We start from the raw sequence: 18,876 nt of genomic DNA, 5'->3' as shown, positions 1-18,876 counted from the left end.
AATGACATTTTAAGGAAAGATTAAAATATATGCAATACTTCCTATGAAACATAAATTTATTTTACTGCTTTAGCAGCATAAAATTATTTGTCACTTAATGTAAAAGTGTACTTTTTGTCATATTTTTGGGATTATAAATTCCTGTTTTCTGCAAGCAAAACTAAATATTCCTATTAGTTTTGTTTATTTCATTTATATCCGCCTTTCTTCTCAATAGGGACTCAAAAGGTCTTATATTGTTCTGCATTTGATGCTCATAACAACAATCTTGTGAGGTAGCTTAGTCTAAAGTCACCAGCAAGCTTTCATGACAGTGAAGATTTGAACCTCAGTCTCCCAGATCGTACTTCAATGCTCTAACCACTACACAGACGACATAGCTGCAAACTCTTGCAGTGTGTGGCTACAGTCCATTGAATAAAAAGGAACTTCCTTCTGAGTAGACCCACTTAGGTTTGCTCTCAAGTTACCTTAGCACATGTAGCTGAATTTTTGCTATCTAACTGGTGATGGTGAGGAAAGTGTTGACATTAAAACAATAATTATATTATCTTAACAGAAGCAGTTTGTCACATAAATTAACATATTTGGATCATTTTTAAACATTGGAAACATGGGGCTCCTGAAAATATATATAATTAATTAATGTATCCTTGAAGATACACTGTAACAGTATATACAGGTATTGTCCTTATCCAATAGAAAGATGAAAATAAAAAAAAATATGCTACTTGTTTTGAGTGGATAAAACCTTGTCTTAGCATTTTATTCATTCCAAAAGGTAATATTTCAAATAAATGTTTTTAATGCTCCCCTAACAGTCCGAATTTTTCCATTGGGAAAACTTGGGGGAAAAGCCCCCCCCCGTTTTCATATCTTGGTCCTGCTTGTATCCTTCTCCTTCCTATCAAATCTACTTGATTTTATTTAGTTAACATTGTTTTTAATTCACCTTTCTCACTTAAACTGTTTGAATTTGATCCTTTTCTCCTATCTGCTGCTCACCATGGTTCTTGGCAAAAGCTTACAATGTTAGTTTATGTATTATTTTTAGAACTTGCATAGTTGAGAGCCTTTTTCACCCATTGTCCATGGCCTTTCTAGAAACTTGTGGGATTGGAATTTCCCTTTTGAAGTAGGCAAAACTGTTTGGGGAATATGTGCACATATGTGTTCTGCTCAGCACTAGTAAAAATAAATTTAGTGCTTATTAGTGTATATAGGAGGTAACACGTTTTTGCCCCAGGGTTCATCGCTGTTTATTTACTTGAATAAAATCTCATCTGCCAGTTTGATATCTTCCTATTAGGTTCTGAGAGATCCTCTTGTAGCTGTTTGCATTCCGTGTAACAATTGGGCCAGTGTTACAACTAGTTCAGTACTCTGCTTATAACAGTAGTTAGCAGATATCTCAAGCCAGGATATGAACTAATTGTATTGTTGTTCCTCGTAGCTAGAGTTCTAAGAGCGCTGTTACTCATGAATAAGGAATTTATGGTAGCAGTAGCCCTGGATTAACCATTAAGCAAAATAAGCAAGTGCTTGGGGCACCAGCGGAAAGGGGGCATCAGAATTCCCCCCCCTGCATGTCTGTAACTCTTTCACTGCCACACTTGATTTCAGTCAATTTATTGTAATTGTCTTTATCTGCTGCATTTGACTTCAGTCTGTATTGTTAAAATGTTTTCTTTGGCAAAGTTTAAAAATTTGGTTTGAAGTTGCTGTCAGATATCCCATTTGTTTCCATCTCATGGCGTGAGAGTGTAGTTTCCATCGGGTATAAATGCACCTGGCTGGTCTGGATAGCATTTAACTCATCAGCTGATCTGGGTAATGGTCCCTTAAGTTCTTTATGTTATTTATTTGATTGATTTTTCACATAAATGAGGTAACTTTTAGTGCTGAGGGGGCACCATTGTTGGCATAAATTGGCTTTAGGGCATCACTTGGCCTTAATCCAACCCTGTGTAGCAGCCATTCTTTGTACTTACTTGTCTCTAACTTTCCAGATGCATATTTGTAATAGTTTAGGTATGGGTATTTCCTCAGCTTCTGAACTGAAGAATGATACAAATACTTAATTTAGCTTTTGCTATTTCTCTGACTTGCTTCAGTATCACTTTGCTAAATGTAATTTGGTTTTCATTTTTAAAAAACCATGTTTTTTCTTTCTTTAGATGCTTTTTAGACATAGATAAACTATATCTGGTCTGTGGTTTCGGTCCTATTTTAGTACAGAGTTCCAAACCAGAACTGCAGCTCTGTTTAAAAAAAAAATATGGAATAATATTTATGTTGCCCTGACCTGGATGACCCAGGTTAGCCTAATCCCATCAGATCTCAGTAGCTAAACAGGGGGGTCAGTCCTGGTTACTAGATGGTTGGGAGACCACCAAGGAATTCCAGGATTGCTACACAGAGGCAGGCAATGAAAAACCATCTCTGAATATCTTTTGTCTTGTAAACCCCATGAAGGATAAGAACATAAGAGAAGCCATGTTGGATCAGGCCAATGGCCCATCCAGTCCAACACTCTGTGTCACACAGTGGCCAATACACACACACACACACACACTGTGGCTAATAGCCACTGATGGACCTCTGCTCCATATTTTTATCCAATCCCCTCTTGAAGCTGGCTATGCTTGTAGCCGCCACCACCTCCTGTGGCATTGAATTCCACATTACCCTTAATTACCCTTTGGGTGAAGAAGTACTTCCTTTTATCCATTTTAACCTGACTGCTCAGCAATTTCATTGAATGCCCATGAGTTCTTGTATTGTGAGAAAGGGAGAAAAGGACTTCTTTCTCTACTTTCTCCATCCCATGCATAATCTTGTAAACCTCTATCATGTCACCCCACAGTCGACGTTTCTCAAAGTGAAAGAGCCCCAAGCGTTTTAACCTTTCTTCATAGGGAAAGTGTTCCAAACCTTTAATCATTCTAGTTGCCCTTTTCTGGACTTTTTCCAATGCTATAATATCCTTTTTTGATGTGCAGTGACCAGAATTATACCCAGTATTCCAAATGAGACCACACCATCGATTTATACAGGGACATTATGATACTGGCTGATTTGTTTTCAATTCCCTTCCTAATAATTCCCAGCATGGCGTTGGCCTTTTTTATTGCAATCGCACACTGTCTTGACATTTTCAGTGAGTTATCTACCACGACCCCAAGATCTCTCTCTTGGTCAGTCTCTGCCAGTTCACAACCCATCAACTTGTATTTGTAGCTGGGATTCTTGGCCCCAATGTGCATTACTTTGCACTTGGCCACATTGAACCTCATCTGCCACGTTGACATCCACTCACCCTGCCTCAACAGATCCCTTTGGAGTGCCTCACAATCCTCTCTGGTTCTCACCACCCTGAACAATTTAGTGCAAACTTGGCCACTTCGCTGCTAACTCCCAACTCCAAAAGTCAACTTCGTAAGTCAACCATAAGTCAAATTCAGCTTGATGGCTCTTTCCATCGCCAATGTTTATGTATTTATATTCTCAGCGGTTACTCCTAAGGTATGGGATTTCTTCCTCTAAAAGGTAGTTTGCTTCCTTATTGCAAGCTTTCCAATGTAATTTGAAAATATTCTTATTCTGGAAGCTTTTTGGAGAAATGTCTGAAATTTTAATACTGGCTTTTTTGGTGTTTATTTTAATAGTAACTCATATTTTTATTCTGCACATTGCTTTGTATATTTTGGAAAACAGGTGATATATAATGCCATTAATAAATGAAATCAAAATTGAACAAAACAATAGTCTACAAGGCAAGGAGAAAGTAATTAACAGTCATCTCAAGACTGGACTACTGTAACTCACTCCATGTGGACAACCTTTGAAGATGCTTTGGAATTTACAAGTGCTTCAGAATGCAGCTGTCAGATTGCTGACAGGAATATCTTGGTCGGCACATATAACACCTATCCTATGGCAGCTGCATTGAATCCCAATTAGTTTTTGGTGCCAATTCAAAGTGTTGGTACTTACGTTTAAACCCCTAAATGGCCTGAGACCCTCATTCCTTTGAACTGTCTCTCCTGGTATGATCCTCCATGTCTTCTCTGATCTTTGTCTCAGAATTTATTGCAAGTCCCTGGTCTATGAACTGACCTCCTTGTGTCAACAAGGGCAAGAACCTTCTCAGTAGTGGTCCCCGTCCTGTGGAACCAGCTACCTGAAGTGGATCTCCCTAGGTTCCGCAGGGCATGCAAGGCTGCTCTTTTTCAGGTGGTTTTTGGGTGATTGTGATCCACCAGGCAGCTGGAATACTTCAGCTGTGTTTTCACCATCCATGCATCCTACGCTGCTGATGGATTGTGATCCACCAGACAGCTATACTACAGCTGTGTTTTCACTATCCACACATTCTACCTTGCATGATAATCGATAGATTTTAATGGGGAAGGATTTTTAACTGGTTTATATTTTAAAGGTTATGTATTGTGCCTTTGTATTGTTTAGTGGTGTATTTTAAATGCTGTTAACCGCCGTGAGTCCCTTTCAGGGAGGGAGTAGGATATAAATTTGATAAATAAAGTGAGTAGATTCATAACCGACTTGAATAATTTTTCAAAAGGCGTGTGTCCTCGGATTTCATTATTAGTCATAATTTCCTCATAAAAGATTTTATTGGCGAGTATTGTAGTATAGAGGACCTATTCGCTTCACCTGCCCAACAGGCTTGGATCCTAAACAGCGTGAGCAGAGTTGTACTAGACAAAGGCAGCTTTTCTACCTCCTCCCTCTCATCATAGACTTCTGTGGCCCTCCCTCCAAATCATGCAGTTGTGTATCAGTGGACTGAAGGAGCAGAGTGGGGAGCAAACTGGGAGTCTGCAGGAGGAAGTGGAAATTGACAAATTTTCCCCTTCCCTCCTCCACAAATGCAAAAGCCATTATTTTGGAGGATGATAGATCAAGATGGGTAGCCGTCTTTTCCCAGTGGGGGGAAATCTTAACCTTCCAGGACATTCAATTGGTGACTTAAAAGTATCAGTTCTCTTACAAAGGAATTTTAAAGGGAGATTAGAAAGAGACTGCTGAATTGCAACTGATAATGAAACTCAAGGCAGTGCATCTACCTGGATTTAATTGAGACCTAGGTTTCATGTCTCATCACCTATGCTGATTTCTCCATGCTTACTACCCTCTGCATATCACACCTAATCCAGTCATGTCTGCTATTGTCATTCATCTGCTGATGTCATTTGGCATCTGCAATCACTCCACTTTCTAATATATAGGACAGATGGACTCACATTCTAGCTGTATCTGAAGAAGTAAGCAATGATTTGTGAAAGCTCACACTCTGTCACAAATATTGTTAATCTTTAAGATGCTACTGGGCCCTTGCTCTTTTCTGCTGTCAGAGGATGCATTGTCAGAATAGCACTTTAGAATCCAAGGCATTGTTCCCTGAAGAAAACAACAACAAATATTAGTTTTCTACCCTATTTAGTTTTCTAAATTCATACTGCTGGAAACTATGTTTTAGGATGAAAAATGACAAGATTTACAGCCTATTAGCAGAAGTGTACCTTTTGTATTTTTCTTGCCTTCATCCCCTCAGCAGGTCATTTAGCATTAAAATGGAACACGTTTTAGCAGGGGAATAACAATCAATTTTGGAAGCTCACCACTGTTACGTGATAGTAAACATATTCTCTTATATCACACCTTAGTTCAGGGGTGACCAACGGTAGCTCTCCAGATGTTTTTTGCCTACAACTCCCATCAGCCCCAGCCATTGACCATGCTGGCTGGGGCTGATGGGAGTTGTAGGCAAAAAACATCTGGAGAGCTACCGTTGGCCACCCCTGCCTTAGTTTATCCTTTTAGAATTTAGAACGGGTGGAGGTGATTTCACTTGATTCTGCTGCTTACACTAACTCCCCATGCTACATGCCATTTTGTCTGTGAAGTTTTTGACGGTCACAGGGCGCTGCTGGGAGAAGGGGAAAATAAGGATTCAATTGTATCCAATCCAGTCTTTTTCATTTGAATGCTTGGTTATCCATGTGTTTATGAATTATCTTTAAGTGTGTTCACTCATCACCATTAATATTTTCCAAATAAGTATTGTCATCCTGGTCACAGTAAGCTACATATGTTTCAAAGAAGAGACTGTTAGGCTGGCAATGTCACATACTGACATTGAATCAACTGAAGGAAAACTGTGATGTGTTCAGATGGTATCCATTGATTTAAATAAATTGTGGCATCTAGAAATCAGTATTTCCTTTGCTCTGTCAACTTTATTGTATTGCATTTACTTGTGCAATAGAAATGTTCTGTTTATTTCATTTTAAATTTTCAGCATATGTTATATGGAAAGCGTGCAAGTAGTTCCATGTTTTGATTTGTACTTATCAGATGCTAACACTGAACACTATTTTGGATGAATTTCAAAATAACATAAAAATAGAAGTTAGAGCAACATCTATGAATGTGGCTTTAAATTATTGAAATTTATACTAAACGGATGTCTCGGTAAGAGTAAGTGAAACAAAAATTGAGTATGTAATAAGCAAAAACTTGTTAGCAGCTTTAATGAGTGTTGAATCGCAGCTAGAGGAAACTGCTGGTTACTTGCCACTGAAAAATATATTCATTTTAAAGATAGTCATGTGACAAAGGTGCATACTAAGTTCTTAGTTCACAAAACAAATTTTCCGGTTCTTGACATTTCACTACTCTAAATGGAAAACTCTGTAGTGTTAATTTAGCTTCAGGCATTTTTACCTTTTTACAAATAGGTTGGTTTTGTTAATAGAACATGCATAATGCACGCTACTTAAGTTCAGAAAGAAAAACCCATTCTTTTATAGTTAAACTTTAAAGGCTCAGGTTTCTTCAGATTTACAGCATACACATATATGCTGTTAAAAAAGTGCTTAATGTTTTATTATTTAGGTTGTAGGATCAAGTTAAGCTTCCTATGTATATATTTTGGCAATTATAAATATTTAACTTTGATTTTGGAGGATTTGACGCTCAAATTATGCTCAAATTGAGGAAAAAATTGACAGATACTCCAGAGGGATTCTTAAGTGATCATGCTTTCCTTTCTCAGGTACTTCTGAAAATTAATACTATTGTTTTCAAAATCTTACTTGCATTTTAAACACTTATTTGGAATTCTGCCTTGTGTAGGTGCTTCATGTATGTAACTTTTCACAGTTTTTTTGGTTTTAGTATGGGTGTCCAGATTTTCAACAACAAAGTAGGAGTCAAGTATCACCTTTAAGCCCAACAAAGTTATTCAGAATGTAAGCTTTCGTATGCATGCATACGAAACCCTATCCCCTTGTTTGAGGATGTATGCATGCATACGAAGCTTACATTCTGAATAAAACTTTGTTGGTCTTAAAGGTACTACTTGACTCCTACTTTGTTCTGCTGCTTCAGACCAACACGACTGCCCATCTGGATCTATCTACAGATTTTCAACAGAAAACTGAAATATTCTGAAACAGTTGAAGGCTATTTGTGGCCGTTCTAGTAGGAAGGCCTAGATATGTAAATAGAGCATTATCTCATCATCATATTGGGACATTTTGATTCTTTCCATTCTGATACTTAAAAGTTTCCATCTGTGATAATAGGTATAGATATATTTGCTCTCCTAATCCAGGCATCTTTTGTCTTTATCAGTAATGAGTTTGAATAGTATAACTGTTTTTTCCCCTAGTAACTCAATATATTGCATGTGATTTTAGTCTTGCCTATATAGCTTATGTTTGAAATTGCAGCCCTCTAGGACTTAATGAAACAGATGATTCTTTGATATTCCTGTTTTTATTCCATAATGATGTAGTGCTTTTGTATGAAAATTAATATGGAAAGAACATTATTTTGCTTCTTTCATGCACTAAACAATGTATGTGTCTTACTGATTCTGTTACCTATACAATTGGGCAGTTCCTGTAGTTTCTGTGCATTACCTTTTAAAATGTAGGGCTGGCTTTACGGATGGCCTTTCATGTGTGGAAAATGTCTTCTGCTTATGACTGAATGTAATGTTAGACAGAGCATTAGTAAGAAAAATTAAAACAAAATCCAAAGATAAGCTTATGTTTGTGCAAGAGGAAGCAAAAGAAGTGCTTGCCTATGTATGATCGCACTGCAGAAACACTTCTGCTAGTGATCATGTACATATTTGCAAAACAGTGCTAGCAGCTATACTTCTATTCATGGTCCCTTTAATCTAACCTTAGGTTTTTTTTCTAATTGAATTTGACAAACCCTTAAATGTAACTGTGCTAGTGGGCACTAGCATAACATTTAATTTGGTTTTGTGTTTAAATGAGCTAGCATTTGTATGAGGAGACTGTCATAATTTGTGTAACCATTTTATATGGAAAAGGTTGCCATTATGAAACAGGTATTCAGTGTATATTAACCTACTTGTAATAAATACAATTAATAATGTACATAAAAGAATAAAATTAACTGCCTTTTGTTTCAGAGAATTCTTAATGAACAGAAAGTGGGCAGTATAGATATGACAGGAAGGTTGAATCTAATCTGAATTACTGAGTGACCTAGGAAGTTTGCTCAGAGGGGATTACAGAATAATTATGTTAATATGCAATTATCACCTCATTTCTTCTGTAGTAACCTCAAGATGTAGTGTAGTAAGGGTGTTATAGCAAGTGCTGATAGTTTGCAAAAATACTGATGCTTGAGATTTCTGAGACAATAAGATTAGCCTGAGGCATTTAAGTGATGATCTGTCATCTTGAAGACAGATCTGACCTTTGTGCTTCATTTCTTGAAGCTTACATTATATGGCTACAGGCAGCTATAACTACAGAACTCATTAAGATTTTTTCCAGAAAATGAAATGTTTATGCAGAAAATTAAAAGAAGCTCTTTAAGACATACTTACTTTCTGAAAGAAGAATAGCTAACTAAGTTACTGTCTCACTGAGTACTTATATGGGCAGAAATCCAAAATCCTAGTATGTAACCTGAATTACTTTTTACAGAACCAAACAAGCTAGGGGTCTGCTTAGGAGAACATCTTGTTAAACCTCCCCCCCCCCCCCAATCTCTTCAAGCATTTACTAAGCTCTCAGAAGCCTGGGCAAACAGCCCCCTTCTTTAACTGACACTCAGCTGCTCTCAGCATCTTGTTTCTTCTGGAGCATATTGAGTCCTCATTAGACAATTTAAATATATTTCTCCTTTTGATTAATTTACAAACTTATCTTTCTTTGCATACCTAGGGTGTTTCCCAAGCATGTAGAAATCCCTATCTTGTGTTTGGATGGTCCCATTGTGCTGCTTTGAGGTGTGCTGGTTTATTACTGTGGTTTAAATTACTTTTAGCCACAGTACAATGTTCTTATTTTGAATATTTTTAAAAAAAAATGTTTTGAAAATGTATTTCTACCAAGGCAGATGTATTACATTTTAGTGTAGTAATTTGTGATATAGTATTCTACCCAGAGTTGTTGTTTTTTTATGAAATTGAAGTTGATTGAACAGTTAGGTTTACAGTCCTGTGTGGAAAATATACCATGGAAAGATAAAACTCAAATTATCATGGTATAGTAGTTGGTTTTGGAATGGGTTCAGGTATTCACTCAACTATGAAGTTCACTGGATGACCTTGGGCATCTCTCTATTTGCCAGGGGAAGAGAACATTTTGGGGTCCCCATTGTAGAGAAGGGGTGTGTGTGAATGAAATAAACAAATGCTGGCCAAGGATTCCCTCTGCCACCTGAGCTCCTTGAAAGGGAGGATGATATTCTTGGCAATTTAAAGAAATACAATGTTGAACCTTTTAAATTAAAGAACCCTTTTTATGTTTAATCATTTTGTCATTAGCTTTTTAGTTGACTTTTATATACTTTGTTGTTCTATCCATGCAGTAGTAGTAGTATTCAAATAGCATCTCACTTACTGATTTCTTAATCATCACAGCATTTACTCTTTTATAATGTTCATTTATTCCTTAACACATTATTTCATTAAATGGGGTACAGGTCTAGACTGAAACCATCTATTATTTTGCATTCCAGTTTCAGAAGTCTGAAATGTACTGCTTAATTTTAAAGACAACTGTTGCCTATTCTAACAGTCTAATCTATAATTTGCATGCATTTAAAAGTGCAATGTACAACCTAGTTAAATATAAAATAAAAACTACCAAACCTTGAACTCAAGTCAGTTGCTGAGAAAACTGTGTCACTATTAATATTGTTCTGATCTCAGAGCCTGTGCCTCAGTGTTCTATAATCTTTCTGCTGCATTACTGTACAATCAGAACTACAGGTAAACATTACTGAAAAAGATGGATGTGTATTTCTGAAGCACCCCTTTAGTAACATAATTAATGAAATTTAGACAGCAGAGTCCCAATCTGTTGTGTAGTAACCCCTAAAATGTTTAGATGATGACACAATCTGGGTTGAAACTTCTGTGGATTATAGGGATTGGATGTGCTACATGATCCCTGAACTAATTGGTATACATACTCTTGAAGCAGATAGGGCAAAAAAAAAAATCAGTTTAGTTTCTTAACTGGCTTATTTTGACTTGCTTGATCCACATAAACATTTAGAGTTTATGAGTATTTCATTTAAATTAAATTTAAAATCTTAGTCAGTTGAATGGGTTTCATTGCATGAAAGCATTTTATCTGATATAGAGAAAGAAAAGTGTTTCATAATTATCTAAAACCAAAATCATCTAAAGTTTTTGTGCATTTAAAATTTCTTGTATGTAGAAGCAACACAGCTTGGTATCTTCATGCAGATTTGTAGAAGTTTTTGTGAAGCCATTCTGATAATGAGAATTGCCATCTCTGAGCAAACATGATTTCTTAGTTTACTACCCTGCTGTTCAGAGGGTACCAACAAAGTTGTTTTAAATGGGAAGCGTCTGTTCTTTCTCTGAACCCCTAACACCAGAACAGATGGATGGAACATGGAACATGAAAGGTTTTACCTCAGAGGTGGCAACAGTGAAGCCACTCATTAACACTGAATTTACCACTTCGTTAGCAACGTTGCTTCCTGTTGAGAAAAGCTAATACAGACTTTCAAATTGACTGAGCATACATTTGTCTAGTTCTGTGAGTGTAATGTGCTGGAGAAATTACAAATCTTTCCAAGGCCATAAATATCCTCCAAAATTTAAAACTTCATTTCAGTTGTTAAGTTTTCAAAGGTGATAAGTGCAGTGAACGATCTTGGACTTTGCATTTTATTTCATTAACCTTTTAGTAGTCTTGTTTAATAGCTTTTGTACAGCCTGTTTTTAACCTCCTTAAATGTACTGATGTAGCTCCTACTGGGTGCTGCATTATCGCCATTTTAGGGTGATGAAGTTGAATATGATTTATTCAGAATCAATTTTTTCTCTTTGTAAATCTGTTAATATCAAAAATGCAAAGTTGTTAAAAGCAGGTAAGTCTTGTTTAATTAAAAGCTTTAACAGAGGCTGGCATATAAATCACTTTCAACAATGGAAGATATTACATCCATAAATATTTATGACTTTATTTGCAGCCTTACATCAGCATGGAAACCTCACTATTCAGTTTTAAAATAGGCTGCAAGCAGTGATCTGATTTTTAATCCCATCTGTTGCCCATGAAAGTGTGTCCATTACTAATGTATTTTTGTAAGCCACTTTTACACATTTCTGTATTTGGCAAATGCGTTGTCTTTCCCAGCTACTGATGATTTGTAAAATGTTTACCTTATTAGCCTTAAAATATCATATGATTTCTCATTGGAGAAATTGGTTAGGAGAAAGATGATTTATTGAATATTTCTCACATCTATTTCAGAGTTAAAATATGAGAAAACTGGCAGCTTTGGTCTAGTAATATCTAAGAGTTTAGTCACAGTGTGCTTTGTAGTCTTCATTTAGCCAGGATGACTAGCAATGTCAAACTAAACAGAGTTCACTGAAGCTCCATTGAAGTCAGTGGGCACAAAAGGTATAACTCTGATTAGGGGGCACACTGTCAGTTACTTTAGGTATTCACAAACTATTGTATTTTATTGTTCAAATTTTTATTCCATCCTCCCCAGATGAGCTCAGGGCAGATCACAGCAACATGTCTAGTGGAATTTTTGGGGTTTTTTCTCCCTAGAATTCCATATCTGAGTGCCATATAATAGATTGATATGGAAAGTATAGTTGAAATAAAAATTGATTTATCATATTGTTCAGATTTTTATCCCACCCTCCACAAATGGTCTCAGGACGGATCACAGCAACATGTCTAGTGGAATTTTGAGGTTTTTTTCTCTCCCTAGAATTCCATATCTGAGTGCCATATAATAGATTGATATGAAAAGTATAGTTGAAATAAAAAATTATATGTCATAGAGGCATGCTATTTAAAATATAAACCCAAAGTCCTTTTGAACATTTGGAGCTAGACATGCACTTTATACCTAGGTCATGTTGTTAAGTTGTTCTACATTGTATGTCCAACTGATGCTGCACTTCGGTTCTGGATGAGAGCGCATTTCTTGTCCTCCCATTGCTGCCTGAAATGCGGGAGATCCAGAGAGCACTATGAAGGATGAGCTGGGGGGTTGCTGCAGGAAGTGTTGGTGGTGCTGGAGATCTTTTTTCTTTCATGCATGTGGATCTTTTCAGCAGGTCCAGTTCCATTGGTTTTTAGTGGTTCATATTTTGCACCATATTTAGTGGTGCAAATTAAAATCTGATGTTACAAATGTGCAGTGCTTTAGAGAAATCCATGGCAATATTCTTTTGTGTTACTGCTTACCATTAAAAAAAATCTTATGTAGTTCCCACATGCACGTATAGCTGCTTCTTAGGACATATGTTGTTTGCATCCCAATGGTGGAGTTGTCGTGGCTGGCACACCAAGCCACACATACAAAAGAAAGAAGATTTTAATATTAATATTTAAAGCATACTATGTTGTGGGTTTCCTGAAGTGTATGGGGGTGGGGAAGCAAAAACATTGAAACTGAATTTTCTTCACTTACAGTGTATAGCACTTGGTGTTGGTGTGAACCATCAGCAGAAGGAGCTTCCATTCTTCCTTAATCCCTCTGTGCTTTCCACCAGTCCCTTGTGACCTTAGCAAAGTTGATGCTGGTAGTCAGAGTCTTATGGACAAAAAAGCGGGTGAAGCTGGTAAAACTGTCCGCTTCCCTCATGCATGAATGTAAATCTTGTCCATTTTGCTTTCACCCATGGAAGAGAGAACTGGAGAAAATTCTGTATAATTTTTTCCCTCCAACTTTTTACCGCCTTTTATACCTTGTCGTATGTTGTTCATGAGGTTCCTCTAGTCTTCATTATTGGTTTTCTAGGGTGGCCGCGGTTTAAAGAGTACAGCCTAACGTGTATTTTCCACTTCCTCTTTGGTGCACTACTTTACCTTTTTGTTTCTTAGAGGTAATATGGAGGATCAATGAATTCTGAAATACGACAGTTTTCACTATTGTTACCTGCCTTCATTAACTATTGTGAAGCAAAAGCTGTAGAATAAATGGATTTGAACATTGTTTTTACCTAATCTAACTTTAAACCTGAATGTGCTTGACAGAAATAAACAAACTTTTCCTCATTTACATAGTAGAAATTCTAATAAGAATGTCTTTGTTTTTGTTTTAGCATATATGTCCTTAATGGGCAAACCAACAATATGGATGATACAGAGATAAATTCTGAGATTATTGGTGCTAAAGGAGGACTGCTAGATGACAGCAGTTTCATCTCTGAACAAAAGAGTGGCATTCCCAAATCACAAGAGACTGAAACATCATTTCAGAAAAATACATTGTCTGAAGAGCTATCAAAGGACAAGTCTGAAAAAGCCTTAAGTGGAGGCCAGACATCTCTATTTATACAAACTGGTGCTCCTACTGTTTCTAGTGAAAACATTCTCCTGCCTGCAGAAACTGTTGTTAATGGACCAGTTTTACACTCCACTTTATCTAAAACTTCCACAATGAATAAAGGCAGCATTTCATTAACCACTGCACAAACTGCGGTCCATCAAGCAGATTCTTGCTCATCTACAACAGTGGTACATGATCTCCAGCTTCCCACAAAGACTTCATCCCAAAACTCAAGTCAAAGCCAAGCTTTGTTTTTGTTACCCGAAACAGCACATTCTAAGCACCTGACACATTCCACAAAAAATCTACCTCCCTCTGCTTCAGTTGCTTGTGATACACAGTCATCTATAGGAAAAAGCATACAATCAGACAGCACTTTAGTAAGCCAAGTAGATGCATGTGAGGGTAGCAACAGTTCACTAGAAAAAGATGGCAGTAGCAAATCATTAACAGGCGCTTCCTCAGGTACAGGTGACTTCAGAACAGAAGGTGATGCAAACTGGGATCCACAAAAAGAGTTTATAGAATTTCTTATGACAAATGAAGAAACTGAAGATAAATCACTAGCTCAGCCTAAAGTGGTTGTACAGAAAAGGAGAAAAAGAAAGATGGATGTTAGCAAAATAACACGTTATACTGAAGACTGTTTTAATGAATCAGATTATATTCCTGATAACACAGAGTCATTAGATGTTGAGTTTTTGGAACAGGGTGAGAACCTTCAGGTAGTAGAAACAGAGAGATTTTCATTAGCAAAAGTGAAGCCTGAATCAATAGATGAGGAGTTGGAAGTTGTGGATGCTATCCAGCAGTTGATCTATAATCCAAGTGATAAATGTGCAGGTGATACTTCTCTTGTTCACACTGGCACTTTTCTTTCTAATACTCTGTTAACCAAATGTGAACAAGATGATTTAGAGTCACCATCTAACTTCAGTACTGATGAGCCATCATTTTACCCCTGTACCAAGTGCAATGTGAATTTTAGGGAAAAGAAGCACCTGCACAGGCACATGATGTATCACTTGGATGGCAATAGTCACTTTCGTCATTTAAATGTTCCAAGGCCTTATGCATGTAGGGAATGTGGTCGGACATTTCGAGACCGCAATTCCCTTCTTAAACATATGATAATTCACCAGGAAAGAAGACAGAAGCTGATGGAGGAAATTCGTGAATTGAAAGAGCTCCAAGATGAGGGTAGGAGTGCACGGTTACAGTGTCCACAATGTGTATTTGGTACCAATTGTCCCAAAACCTTTGTGCAACATGCTAAAACCCATGAGAAAGATAAAAGGTACTACTGCTGTGAAGAATGTAACTTCATGGCAGTGACAGAGAGTGAACTTGAATGCCATCGAGGAATTGCTCATGGGGCAGTGGTGAAATGTTCAATGATCACTACAGATTTATCTCAGAGAAAGTTACAGAAAAAAACTTTAGTAAAAGATTCCTACATGGAATCATCAAAGAAGTCAGCTGACTATTTGTGCAAAATGTGTCCATTTACTACATCAGCCAGAAGCATTTTAAAAAAACACATGGAATATTTGCATCCAGCATCATGTATAGATCCTTTTGATAGCCATCTTAGATTAGAGAAGCGAAAAAGTCACATTATAGAAGAACCTTTAGATTTTGGTAGCAGGACTAAACATTTGATCAAACAATCATCTGCCTTTCCAAAGAACTCTGTTTTGAAACAGGATATAAAGAGACCGTTTGGTTCGGCATTCCAGTCAAGTAACTTTGCAAAACTTCACAAGAGACCCCCCAGGATACAGAAGGCTCGGAAAAGCGTTGCACAGTCAGCTGTAAGTGTGTACACTCAAAGCTCTTCAGACAAGCCTATTTTGAATAAAAGTAGCATTGGCCAAAAACTTAGGTATTTACATCATGCAGGAAAGCAAAAGGCTACTGTCAAAGCTAGCAGTAATTATTTATATAAGTATAAACATGAAAACCATAGGATTAAAAAATCTAGCAGCCCTTATCTTTTACACTTAAAAAAGGAAGCTGCAAGGTCTGTCAGATCTTTACCTTTATTGTCTTCAAATAGTTCTCATGATAGATTTATTATGGATTCTCTTAACTATGATGCAAAAAGACCAGGAGTCTATACAGATAGACATGTAACTGTAAAAAGATTGGTTAAAAGACCCAAAAGGGAAGGCTCTGTAACAGGAGATGATTTGGACAGTTATCCAGACTTTCTACATAAAATGACTGTTGTTGTTTTGCAGAAACTTGCTGGAAAAAAAGACAGCTATGAAATGGAGGATGAAAGTTCATGGGATAATGTTGAACTGTGTGATTACACTACTCGGTCTGTGGAGGATGGCTCTTACAGTGATATTAATCAGGAACATGTAAACCTGTTCCCTTTATTTAAAGGTAAAATTGAAGAAGAAGCTGGTGGTAAATCTTCTCTTAGATATGAGCAAAATGATGGCTTTTATTTTGAGTATTATGAAGATGGAGAAGGTAGCAATTACCTGCATGACTTTCAAGATCCTCATAATTTAGAAAGCATAGGCACAACACTTCCAAAGCATAACTCAGTTTTCCATTGGACTGACTTATCACTTGAGAAAAAAACCTGTCCATATTGTCCAGCAACTTTTGAAACTGGTGTTGGATTGTCTAATCATGTGCGTGGGCATCTTCACAGAGCTGGGTTAAGCTACGAGGCTCGTCATGTTGTCTCACCTGAGCAGATAGCAACAAGTGACAAAATGCAGCATTTCAAAAGAACTGTGACGGGAACCCCAGTTAAACGAGTTAGAAAAGGTAAGAGTCTTTTTTAGTAATGGTGTGCTGGGTGGAGGTGATATATGTTTAATGTAAAACTAGTTTTGCCTCTCTCCAGGGATGGTTTTGTGGTTTATGTTCTTGGTTGAAATTTGACATGAATTGTTCAAACAGGCTGTTTGCTACTGTCCGATAAATTGATAAATCAACGTATTTTCCTTTATCTAGCTATTGAGAAATCAGAAAGTTCTTCAGAACACACGTGCCAGCTCTGTGGAGGTTGGTTTGACACTAAAATTGGATTATCTAATCATGTTCGAGGACACCTGAAAAGGCTTGGTAAAACCAAGTGGGATGCTCACAAGTCTCCAATCTGCGTTCTAAATGAAATGATGCAAAATGAAGAAAAATATGAAAAAATTCTGAAGGCATTGAACAGTCGGCGTGTGATTCCCAGACCATTTGTTGCTCAGAAACTTTCATCCAGTGATGATTTTTTATCTCAAAATGTTATACCTCTCGAAGCATACCGCAATGGCCTAAAGACTGAAGATATATCGGTGTCTGCCTCAGAGGAAGAAGGGCTGAGTTTCTTCAATGAATGTGATGAAACAAAATCAGTACTGCATGATGAAAAAAAAAATCAGTCGCTTACACTGATAGAACTTCTGAAAAATAAAAGGTTAGGAGAAGAAAGAAATATTGAGATATCTCCTCAAAAGATCCATAATCAGACTGCAAGAAAGAGGTTTGTTCAAAAATGTGTTCTTCCGTTAGATGAAGACAGTCCTTTGATGTATCAGCCGCAAAAAATGGACATGACTATGCAGTCAGGTAAGATGCTTGTTTATAGCTAGTTTTTATTATCCCATTACAATATCAAATATTAGAGCACATGTTAATAATCTAAAAGTAGTTCTTACTGAAGTTTTTTCTTGCATGATTCTAAGCAACCCCCTTCCCCAATCTTTCGTGTGAAAGTTGCATCAAGTTTATGCATACAAGTGGAGTTTTTAATAGAACATTACTTATGGTTCATATAAAATTTAAGGATACACATAAAGAAGAAAACATGTGAACTCTGTTAAACAAAACATTACGTAGTACTCAGATGCTTCACATCTGGGAGAACCCCTACATCTTTCAGAGGTTATAGGTGGTACAGATGTGTAACAGATACATAATCTTCTCATATTAGGATTGTTTTTAATCTTGGGGGATTGGAGAAAAGACTATAACGATTTATGTAAGTTTAATGCATGCTTGGTTGGGTAATGATAGATGTAGTGTGTTATATTTCTAGGTTATATCTGTCCTGAGAGTGCTACTGGTAGCCATAGGCTCGTTTGAACACAGTTGTTGCCATGAGGGTTCTGATACAAAATCTCTGAGTGTTATTAACTGAAATTTTCTTAGAAATTGTGCAAATAAATTTAGATTACGTTTGTTTATAGTCCTCATAGCATAGTTTTAGAGTGCTTTTTTAAAAGATATCTTTCAATCTTGGCTCTCAAGGCTCAGGGACACTCTACTTGGAATCCTTTGACAACACCTCTGCACAAACTGTCTTGCAGCTATCATTTCTTGTTTTAGTTTGAGTAAATATATACATAAAGTACTTTGCAGTTGAAGTGCATGATCTCTTATTATTATCATTGTAGTTGTTCTTTCAGTACTGCAGTGATTGCCCTAATACCTGATTCTTCTCTAGGAACAATTATGTGATCAGCAGACTTCATGTTTTGGGTCTGTGGCTGCAGGATGCTGCTTCAGACTGCAGGTGAAGCCATAGCTTTTCTTAACAGGCAACCTTTGAAACATTCAGCCTTACACCTTGCAGCATGAAGCTGTATAGTACAGCACTGGATACATTGCATTATTCTGCTGATCATGTTCCAGTTCTTACTTTTGACATTTCTCTGATATCTTGGGATTCTAAAACTTGATCTGTATAATAAAGGGACTGAAAAATGTATGGTATTTATAACCTATTATATATGGTTCATTTAAATATTTTGGTGAATTCCTTTAAGTTGGTTTTCTCAGTAAAACATAAACTTAGAAAACAGTGCCTGAGCTGTACCTTAACACTTAGCTGCTTTGTTTCAGTGCTGTTTAATGTTAGGTGGCACATTTCCTCCTAAGCTTCATCCCAAAATAGAAAACTACTTCCATCATTATAGTTATAAATAGGGCTCCTTAGGTAAACATGATTAACAGAGGTATTTACTATTAATTTGCATTGCTCGATTAGTTACTAAAATTAAT

The 18,876-nt window shown here is 36.8% G+C and overlaps 1 protein-coding gene across 5 annotated transcripts in view; it reads left to right on the top strand.

The window, feature by feature from the left end:
• ZNF644 (zinc finger protein 644) overlaps nt 1-18,876 on the top strand; it is a 71,317-nt gene that overhangs the window by 22,894 nt on the left and 29,547 nt on the right. For 4 of the 5 annotated variants that reach the window (XM_060232177.1, XM_060232178.1, XM_060232175.1 and 1 more), the window contains 2 exons: nt 13,631-16,647; nt 16,837-17,442. In XM_060232177.1, coding sequence (XP_060088160.1) covers nt 13,631-16,647; nt 16,837-17,442 — 3,623 coding nt within the window. The remainder of the gene's footprint in view (nt 1-13,630; nt 16,648-16,836; nt 17,443-18,876) is intronic. The other variant, XM_060232180.1, reaches the window with a different exon arrangement.

The sequence above is a fragment of the Heteronotia binoei genome, chromosome 2 (assembly GCF_032191835.1).
Source record: "Heteronotia binoei isolate CCM8104 ecotype False Entrance Well chromosome 2, APGP_CSIRO_Hbin_v1, whole genome shotgun sequence".
Taxonomy (NCBI): Eukaryota; Metazoa; Chordata; class Lepidosauria; order Squamata; family Gekkonidae; genus Heteronotia; species Heteronotia binoei.
This window is presented reverse-complemented; position numbering and strand designations above follow the sequence as displayed.